Here is a 10,547-nt window from a genome sequence, read left to right as displayed (position 1 = left end):
ACTCGCCCATCAGTTAACAGAGTCTTGACAACCTCCCGTATGGCCATTCTGTGCAGCCCAACTCAGCGCCGTTCGGCCAGTGTTATCTTGTCGGTTTGGTTCAACTCGGCCGTTAGATAACAGAGTCTTGACAACCTCCGTATGGCCATTCTGTGCAGCCCAACTCAGCGCCGTTCGGCCAGTGTTATCTTGTCGGTTTGGTTCAACTCGGCCATCAGATAACAGAGTCTTGACAACCTCCGTATGGCCACGCCGTGCAGCCGAACTCAGCGGCGTTCGGCCATAATTATCTTGTCGGTCCGGATCAACTCGGCCATCCGATAGCAGAGTTTTTAAAACCTCCATTTGGCCATTCTGTGCTGCCCAACTTAGCGGAGTTTGGCCCTCTCTATCCTCCCTCTCTGGGTCGATTCGGCCATCCGATAACAGAGTTTTAACAACATCTGTATTGCCATTCCCTGCTGCCCAATGTAGCGGCTCTCGGCCCTCGTTGTCTTGTCGGTGTGGATCAACTCGGCTATCTGATAAAAAAATTTTGACCACCTCTGTATGACCATACTCTGAAGCCCAAATCAGCGGCGTTTTTCCTCGATTATCTCGTTGGTCAGGATCAATATCCTCGGCATTGGTAAGGAGCACAGTGGCTAAATCATTGAGCCCGTAGACACCAACCATGTGAAATGCATTCTGGGATGGCCTCAAGTACTCCAAACTTAGGCTTGGGCCCTCAAGGAGCCGAGGGTATTCTCTGATCTTGGAAAACATGGCACAAAGTTGTACCACCATACTAACCCATTCCGAGTTCGTTAATAAGTCAGGCAGCCGAGGAATGTAGGAGGAACACGTAGATGTATGATATCCCCAGTAGTCAACAGCATAGGTGAAGAGAGGTTTTTTGAGTCGTACACGCGCCTCCTCACATGTCCTGACAGGGCCACCTGAAAAGTCCTTAAACGAAGGTATGATATGCAGATATTGGCGATATCGAGATGGGCGGTCGGAAACCACCGAGTCAAAGTATCCTGGAAATATTCCTGAACCGTATAGTGGACAAGTCGAATGATTTCGCTCTCTTTGTCGATGACAACGAGCCCGCAACATACCGAAAGCATATCTTCGGCATCAGGGATCGCGGTTTTATCAAGTTCGTCCTCACTGTCCTTGACAGCCCACGCATACTGAACCTCTATTGTTTGGAGAGGACGTTTGGCGCAGATGATCCACGATAGCACATGCTTGGCAAGCTTCTTATACCCGACCGGTTGCCCATTGATTCGCTCCATTGCATCGTCATATGCCCGGCGTAATAGGGCATGCTTTGGCTCCTTCTCCTTAGCGTCGTTTTGAAGCTCTTTCAATGTTTTACGGACAAGTTTTGCGCTAACTTTATCTTTCAAGGTTTCGAAGAAGAGGTGAGCAAGTAGGAACCTAACTGTATAAGTAAGCATATACTCAATCGAATCAATAATTCGTGGTTAACGGAACGCGGATAACTTACATGCCATCTGCGACACTGGCAATGCAGTCGATGATTTCATCTTGGAGGTGCGGGTATTTTGAGACAGCGCGCAGGTTGGGCATTTTATTGCGTATATATCGCTCGATGTCGTCCCTCTGGGCAACTATCTCAAGTCGGGAATACCCATCAAAGGCTTCCACAATATCAGGTACAGGCCGGGATGTGGCGAGGATGTTGACATTACTCTTCCTCGACTGAAGGCGCAGTAATGCTTCAATGAATTTGGAACGAATATTGTCACTCATTTGGCACTCATCCAGCGCATCAACAATAACAAAGACTCCATCCTTGTACAGTGCGGCAACAGCATGGAACATGCCTTCAAGATCGCTCAACGATGGTTGTGATTTATACTTCTTATGTCGAGTATAGGCATCCGTGACTGAAGATGGTGGTGGAAACTTGTTGCTGAGTAGTTGCTTTACGAGGTTGGCAATGAGCTGCTCGACGGTTTGGTCGTCTGTGCGCCGGAAGTTACAGTATAGGTATGCGATGCCAACGTCACGGTCTCCCCAGATCCTTTGGAGATGATCGATGACGATCGATACGAGGATAGTCTTCCCAGCGCCAGGTATGCCGGGGCAGAAGAGGGTCACTGACTTCCTTGATAGCCTGGTGGACTGAATTAGCGTAGGGAAAAAACAAGAATGAGCCAGGTTCGAAGGAAGCAAGGACTATACCATTCCTGAAACTGACGAGATTCTAAGAACCACTGTCCTGTGCCTTCTTGTCTTTGGCGTAGAAAGGCGGCTTGTTGTAGCGAATAGTCCACGGAAGAGAGCCATTGAAGCATTTCTTCATGTTTTTGTCGAGCTTCGGCCCCGTGTGCCTCTTTATCCTTGTCTTTACACGTCGCCATATTAGCAACAATCATTCATAACGGTCCAAAACTCTAACACTGAGATTCCAGTAGGGCGAATAATTACGACAAGTCTAATTTGCAGACTCCAGGACCTTGTTGGATCGTTGCGAGTTTTCCACTCGATTCCTGAGACTTGCAAAGCGTGTTTCGATGTCTGATTTTGGTGCAGACGGAAGGCGCAGGGACTCACCCATGCTGAGAGCATCATGGCACAGCTCCACAATATTTCCCCGCACTTTCTTCCAATTATCCCTATCCTCCTGAGAATCTCCAAATTTACAAATGCTGTTGTGATCAGCATCGAGGCACACGACACGTTCTTGCTTGCCGGGAAGACCAAATGTCGATGCTTCTTTAGATACCACCTATTTAATGTCAGAACCGCTCTCCAAGGCCGCAAGATACGGTGTTCTATCACTTACGTCATCACGTGATCCCCAGAACGACACGATAGGATAATCAAGCAACCGTTGTTTCCACAACTCATCGACCAGGTTGGTGAAGAGTGTGCCATCCTTGAGGACGTGTATGATATTATCTCCTTTTCGGAAACCGAGCCCTTTTGCTATTTTTGCAGCAACTTCTCCAATGCGAACTAATGATGCACGTCCACCATAGTGGGGAGTCGCAAAGAATGCGAGCCCTTTGGTAGCCATCTTGATGTCGCTGTAGACTTCATTGTTATACGCATTGATAAGCGCTTGCTTGATCAACAGTCCACCGAGGCTGTGACCAACAAGCAGCAGCGGGCGTTGCGGATCGTTCGTTCGGCTCAGCCGAACATCCTCAAGGAAATCATTCGCTTTGTCCAGGAACGTTCTGCGATCGGAACTGTAAACGACGGACGAATTGTACTGGTATAAAAAGATGCGAGCATTCGGGACCTTCTTTGGCAACATGTCCCGAAGCCACAGTTTTCCCTGCTCTCCGGGTGGAGTGCGCCAAGTGTCCCAAGCATGCTCCTCGTCATCTTTATTCCTTGGATTCAAACCATGAACGGCAATGATACTACTCTCGGTCAGTACCGCTTAGAAAGCTCGAGAATGCGCCTTGTCTTACTCAATCTCAGCATTGTCAGGGACATCATCGTCGTCAAGTCCTGGATCGGGTGGAGTTGGGTAAAGGAGACGCAGCGGCTACGGTAACATTAGTAAGGGTGCGCTCGATCCTTAATTCGAGGTCTACGTTGAAAAATACATGCCATTGGATTGAACCCAAGGTCTTGTTACTGCGTTAAAGGTAATGCCGAGCAGCGGAAATCGGAGTACATAGTAGATTAACTTGGATTGGATCAAGATGTACAGGAGCGATGAAAACGGAGAAAGGCTAAGTGAGCTGTGCGGGGTCGTTCGGTCGTTCATGTAGGGCACCTTGGGCACCCAAGGCACACAGAACAGCCGCCCACATTCCGCGTGCTCTATAAGTATACTATAGATGTAGTCCAAGCAATCTAGTCTACCCATATATTGTAGTCAATTCTAGATTGTGGGAGTCTGAAGGGTTTCGAAGAGAACACGTTCTATCTTCTCAAGATTTAACCTTGTAGGCTCGGGGTGATTTCTCTATGCTGTTGAATACTAATGTAATGCTGCACTTCCCCGCCGGCGCCGTGGGCACGACTTAGCAACCCCAGTGATAGGACGGTCGGAAAATAGAATAAAGAAATATAAGTAATGCTGTACTTACATCCCAAGATGATTGCTTTGGCCTACCACTTTGGCAACCTGATCTTGGCTGATTCGTATTTGCCAAACACTTGTACTCCATTTCTCGTGCCATATCCAGCGATGCGTGAAAAGCGTGCACCCTTCATGCAAACCGGCACTGCAGTACAGAAACCGTGCATGATTGGGTGTTTTCACCATGCTGCACCAAGTCGGATGGGATGGATCGGATTCTATTTTTCAACTGGTCCACCCTTCCCCTCTTTCCTTCCCCTGCTTCCCAGTTTGAATTGAATTGAATTGTATTGTATTTTCGACCCGTCTCACCCTTGAGGGTGCTTGGTCGTGCCCACGACGGCGGCGGGCAAGAGGTGAGTATGGGTTGCCTAAACGATACTATATACACGCGGGGAAAACCCAAAGAGGGGAAAAAAAGACCGGTGTGTTGCTGTGAGGGGATATCATGAATGAGAACGGGGAATTGGCCAAGTGGTGGAGAATCCCAGCGATTTAAATGTCCAAGCTAGACATTTCTGAATCTGATTGTGAGTCGCTGGGGGGGTGACGGTTTTGGGGGCGTTGTATGTATATTTTTCGACCACTATCGACCATATCTAAGTGCTCGGGTCGTGCCCACGGCAACGGCGGGCAAGAGGTTGCTAGATACATTGTGCGGTGAAAAAAAAACCCTTTTTGGGGAAAAACCCGCGCGTAAACTTGTGCCCGCTGGTCCAGCTGGTCCAAGCGGGGAGATGGGAGTTTGAGCTGGTCGAAGCCCAGTTGAGTAGCTTGTACTCGCTGGCCCAAGCGGGGAAGTCGGGGTATGATCGTGGTCAAAGACCAGGTGAGTGCGAGGTGGAGAGAGCCGGATTCACACCACCAACCTGCCGGGCCACAGCAAGTTTTTCCAGGCTCAATGCACTCCAACCTCGCCATACCCCCTTTGGGGGCGTTGTATCAAGCGAGGAGAGGAGACAGGGCGGTGCAGAGTGGGAAAAGTTAGCCCCGTCTGTTCATCTTGCGCGGAGCCGTGGAGCTCGAGTTGTACTCTCCTGTTCTCAGAAAGTTGGTGCGAGTGCCAAAAGGCTCTGAGGTCCAGACGCCCTGCCATAGGGTTATTGAAGGAGGCGAGGGGGCCATCTCAGGAAATTGCCTTTAGAGGCTATCGAACCACAAGGGCAGGTTTTGATAGCACTCGGAGGGGGGGGGTTTGAACCTGCTGCTTCCTAGATTGGATCAACCGGAGGAAGGCTTGGCAGGATAAACCAATCAGGAGTGGTTAACCTGAGCGTCCGTACCCTCAACACCTCGCCCTCTCTCTGTTCCCGCGCGATAACCCTCCTCGAGTGCTGGCTTCTCGCCGCCCTCAGGAGGGCGCGCGAAGAGAAGGCCAAAGAGCTCAACGCGACGGTTTCCGTGATCGAGAAGCTGCTATCCGCAATCAACAACGCTGAGAAAAACCTTAACGGCAACATCGAGAAGAAGGTTGGGAAGCCCATCCTCACTTTCGCTCCTTCCTCATCCAGGCTTCTCCCCCAAGGATCTGGGCCTTCCAACCATTCCCTCTTTCCATTCCCTCTTTTTCTTCCTCTGATTCTCGGATTCGATCAATCAGAGGAGGCGTTGCTGGGATAGACCATTAAGGAGCGGTTAACCTGAGCTGGAGAATAACCTAACACCACGGCCTGCGAGGACCCTCCCCGAGATGTCCTCCTCGAGCGCTGGCATCCTGGCCGCCCTCAGAAAGGCCCATGAGGAGAGGGTAAAAGAGCCCAACGCCGTCATCACCGTCGCTGAGAAACTACTGCGCGCGATCGAAGACGTTAAGAATAGCCCCGAGAACAACCTGGAGAAGAAGATTGCGAAGCCCATCATCACGAAGCTTCACTCCTTTTCTATCCAGGCAACGCTGGCCAAAGAGGGCCCGGTCTCCCTCCCGGGACCCAATCTTCCAGATACAGCCAGTTGGATCGTCACGCCGACGGAACTCAAAAATGGTGTCGCCATCGGGTGCATCGTCCACCAGCGACGCAATCGCTAATCACGAAGGCAGTGTTAAAGCTGTCTTGGCTGCTCTAAAGAGAGCCAGAGATCAGGTCAAGGTGCTGAACACCACCATCTCGATCATCGGAAAGCTCGTCGGCGCTATCGCTATGGTGGAAAACCAGCTCAAAAGCTCGCTGGAGAAGCAAGTCGGCAAACCAATCATCGACAAACTTCATTCTTTCCTGATCCAGGAATCAATGAAAACGACACGTGTCGTCACTCCTTCCCCCGCCGCCATTCCGGTTCCCTTCGAATCTACGATACCCGCAGCTACGAATATTCCTGACATTCCCACCAATCGGGCTCAGGATGAAGTTCCCCCCACCCCGGCCCCTCCAAAACAACCCCGTTGGGCTGATGTGGCTGCTACTCCTTTGCAATTCCATCAACAAACAAGCCACACTCAGCCACCCTTCTCTGAGCGGCTCTCCTCGTCCGATGGATCGCGCTGCGAGTAAGCGTGTCTTCCTTCGGGTGAATAAAGCTGAGTTTGCGAACTCGTTCTGGAGTCAAGCCTCGCCTGCAGAAGTTGTCACTCTGTTAGTGAAGCACATAGGCTTTCCGCGCGAGCTCATTAATCGCGCATATCCGATTAAATCCGGCTTGTGCGTCGAAATGAGCGAGCAGCAAATCGCTCTCTGCTAGTCGAGAAGGCAAAAGAGAAAGGCCTTGTCGCAGAGCCGGAGGAGACTACTTTTGCATACGTCGTTAGGAATGTCCCTCAAGCTATCCGCGACTTCACGGGCCAACTCATTGATACCGAACCGCTCATTCAACAAGAAGCAATCGCAGCCACATAGAAAGACGCAAAGATCATCAAGGGCAGATCGGGTACCTGGATCGTGGTTCTCCGCCGGCAATGCCCCAGCTTCCGACTGTTCGACTCGGACCCTACTATTCCATTGTCCCACAACCCCCAGATCTACTCTTGCGAGCGCTGTTTCGGCTTCCACCACCGGGACAAGTACCGTTATGCTGCCGTCTGCAGCAAGTGCGGCGGCCCTGCTCACAACCATACAGGGTGCCGGCCAATCCCTCAGTGCCCCAATTGCCTTTCTCCAGCTGCCCCAGGACACCGCGATTGCCCAGCCTTCCCGAAAGTATCCCAAGGCCGAGTCCTGAAGCCTACGCGCGAGCAGAGAGCCGCCTTCCGCAAGGCTGGCCGTGCAGCGTATAAAGCTAAGGTAGCTGAGCTTAGAAAGAACACATCGACCCCTCCCGCGGCTCTCTCCCCTTCCTCCTCGAAGCCAACTTTGAATGACAACAATAGCTCAAGGCAAAACTCTCCAGACACGATCGCAGAGTCAGCTCCTAGCAAGGCGCACACCGTTGGCCTTGGTGCATCGCCGTCATCTAACTGGGTGCTGGTTAGCCGCTCGCCCGGTACAATTCGCTGCGTAGCGACTCCCGACAGCGCGCTCTGGGGAAGGTAGCAGCTAGCTTGGAGTCACCCCCAACCATTCAGCAACTGTTTCCGCCACATGATCGGCCTGAATCACCCGACCCAGTTAACACTATCTGACGCCCAAGCATAGCAGACATCTTCAAATCTTATCTGCAAACGCGCAAAAATCCATCGCCTACACAGACGGCCTCCTCGAGCTTGCAGCTAGACAAAGAATATCCCTCATCTGTGTCCAAGAACCCGCGGTCATCAGAGGCAAGGTTTGGAGACACCTTGGTTTCACCGTGATCTCGATCTCATCTGACGACCCTGAATGCCGAACGGCTATTTACATTTATAAAAGATTCTCTTTCTCTTCTCTGCACGACACTCTCCATTGTGCTGTCTCGGTTTCTTTCTCCGGGTTCCAGATTGTCTGCCTCTACATCCACCCGAGAGACGAGCTTGCTTTCCCAGCCTGGCGCTTTCTCCGGTCAATTCGAGCCTCTCAAATCACATATTATTTTGTTGGTGACTTTAACACCGAACACCCCTCTTTGAGACCCTAGAGCAAATACAAACCCTCGAGGGGAGCTCCTCACAATGTGGATTGCTGCTTCTGGCCTCGTGATTCTCAACCTCCCAGGCGAGACTCACAATAGAGGCGGCATCCTCGACCTAGCTCTTGGACCACCTAGAGCTTTTGCAAGGTTCGCTCATTGGGTTTCAGATCATAGGGCTTTGATGGTCTCAGTCCCTAAGGCACCGCCGCAACTGTCACATGGACACGGCAGTCCATGGAGAAGAAATGTCCTTGATAGCCAACATATAGAACACCGGTGACACAAGAGCTGAGAAGGGCAAAAGGCATATCTGATTGATAGAGCCCGGGAAATATGAGGGGGTGGCAGGAATGAGTTAGATAATCTTGCCACGCTGAGGAGAACCCTGAAGATTGCAGAAGACCGCGAGGTACTCACAAGGGCACAGTGATTTTATAAGGGGAGCTACTTGGACACGATGAAGGATTTCTCTTGGGTTTTCCCCTCCCTAACACAAGGATACTGAGGACCAAGAAAGATTGTTATACGTAGTAATCGACTTCGCTGTGCACCCCACATCATCAGTGGCCATCATCTAACCCATTTGACCCATTGTCGATCCCTGCCTACACCAGACCAAGTCATCCGTTACATTGGCTTTCGGCTCGGCCACAGCCTTTGCAGAGTTCGCTCACTGGGCAACGGGCCACAGAACTCTCGTAGTATCCCTGGACAGAGCGCGCCCCGCTCCTTCGCCACCCCTGATCCTTACCTAGAAGCCGGTTGCTGTGGTGGATGCCCTACTAGAGACGCTCATCCCGCGACCACGGCAAATTCACTCCCCCCAGGATCTGGAAGACTTTATTTATCTATTTACTTATTTATTATTCTATTTTTCGACCGGGTTCACCCCTGAGGGTGCTGGGTCGTGCCCACCGACGCCGGCGGGCAAAAGGTACCTGAGTTGAACTAAATACAGGTAACGCCGGGAAAAGGCCGCATATGGTAAAACCGGCGTGGGTTAGAGGGAGTGCAGCTTACTATGTACAGGGGAAGGTTCTTGAAACCGGCCAGCCCCAGGTATGTAGCTCGTTGGGACCTGCTCCGGGTCGTTAGGCTCGGAGTCTAGATGATCAGCACGCGGGGCTTGGGGCGGGCTTGCGAGAGGGTAGCGAGGGAGGGGTGGTAACGGGATAGGGTGCCCTGTGGAAGCGTCCCAGGCTTGCCCCCAGAGTTTGACCTTGTAGGCCCTGGACTTGAACAGCTGGAAGACCAAAATGCCCTTGGGTCTAGCCTGCCGGCAAAGTGGGTTTGTTGAAAGAGGTGAGAGGGCGGGAAAAAGAAGTGGCCTCTGGGACACCACACCGCCGCAGGGGCACTCTTTAATAGCCTCCGGGAGTGGTGAATCGAGTGTGGTACTCCAGGAAGTCGCCGTGATCCGAGGCCTCTGCAAGCCACTGGGAGAGGCACTGCCGGGAAAACTTCTCGAAGAAGGGTTTAGCAGAGTGCCCGCTCCATCGAGCCGAGGGGCTCTGTTTGGCCTGCCACCATCTGTGCATGTCCGGGGGAGGGACGCGACGTTTTCTTGGGGAGATTGAAGAGGGGGAGACCAAGCCATGCCCTGATGCCCGCGTGTTTGGGCTCCCACTGGGGCCTAGCCCTTAGACCAGAGGCCGCTTGGTGCAAGCGGGACTAGCCGCGGTAAGGGGTTCGGGAGAGCCTGACTGTTGGATGTAAAGAAAATGGTGGATGTGGATGGGAGTATTTACTTGTGCGTTGCCCTGCAGAATACGCGGCCCTGAGGGAATCTGTCAAGCACAATGGGTGCCGCAGAATAACAACGCTCTACCTTCTAAGCTACACACGCGTGAAGATGGATGAGCATGGCTCTTATAATAAGGTCAAGTGTGCACCTGACCTCAGTGGAGCCCGGGCTGACCGAGGTAGGTCAACGGTGACCACACCGTGGTCACTTGCGGCTAACACTAATCCACAGAGGGTGGCTGGCCGGTAACATCACAATGCGGTTCCTCCACCGTACCCGCTCTCTGTCTAGCAAGTACTCAGAATAGAGGCCAGTAAGCCACCAGAGCCACGGGGTCGGTATTGTCCTCCACACCGGGAATATCACCCTCAATACTGTGTTTGCAACCTTGGTGAGAGATGACCACACCGACGCGAGCCTGGATGGGACCAAGTGGCCGTTGACCCCAGCCCTGTGTGGGCCAGTATCAAGTTGGACCATGCCGTACAGAAGAGAGGGGGTGACGACTGCATTGAAGATGTTGGGGTCAGCCGCGGGGGGAACCCCCGGACCCTCGTGTTAGATAGGCGCTTGATCAAGCCTACCACCGCAGTCGTCGCTGACGCCTTCGCGGCCGCCTGCGTCGCAGGGCTGAGCTTGGGGTCCAGCGAGACGCCCAGCCACTTGATGGATTTGCCAGGGGGAAAAAGGACGCCCCTTCCACCTGTGTCGAAATGTTTGCGGGATCAAACCTGCCTCGCTTTGCCGGAGCCCCCCGGGGGGGGG

At 52.4% G+C, this 10,547-nt stretch overlaps 2 protein-coding genes across 2 annotated transcripts; one reads left to right on the top strand and one right to left on the bottom strand.

The window, feature by feature from the left end:
* Positions 1-368: 368 nt before the first annotated feature.
* Positions 369-3,742, bottom strand: CTHT_0010350 (uncharacterized protein; the record flags this gene model as incomplete). The annotated part of the gene is made up of 7 exons (XM_006691495.1): positions 369-521; positions 1,104-1,428; positions 1,499-1,979; positions 2,572-2,746; positions 2,804-3,389; positions 3,441-3,517; positions 3,650-3,742. 7 exons carry the CDS (start codon positions 3,740-3,742, stop codon positions 369-371), a joined length of 1,890 nt encoding a protein of 629 aa, XP_006691558.1.
* Positions 3,743-4,168: 426 nt separating this feature from the next.
* CTHT_0010340 (uncharacterized protein) lies at positions 4,169-7,524 on the top strand (the record flags this gene model as incomplete). The annotated part of the gene is made up of 6 exons (XM_006691494.1): positions 4,169-4,210; positions 4,781-4,889; positions 5,319-5,667; positions 5,738-6,042; positions 6,107-6,545; positions 6,918-7,524. 6 exons carry the CDS (start codon positions 4,169-4,171, stop codon positions 7,522-7,524), a joined length of 1,851 nt encoding a protein of 616 aa, XP_006691557.1.
* Between the last annotated feature and the right edge of the window lie 3,023 nt (positions 7,525-10,547).

This window comes from Thermochaetoides thermophila (assembly GCF_000221225.1).
Source record: "Thermochaetoides thermophila DSM 1495 unplaced genomic scaffold scf7180000011813, whole genome shotgun sequence".
In the NCBI taxonomy this organism is placed as follows: Eukaryota; Fungi; Ascomycota; class Sordariomycetes; order Sordariales; family Chaetomiaceae; genus Thermochaetoides; species Thermochaetoides thermophila.
This window is presented reverse-complemented; position numbering and strand designations above follow the sequence as displayed.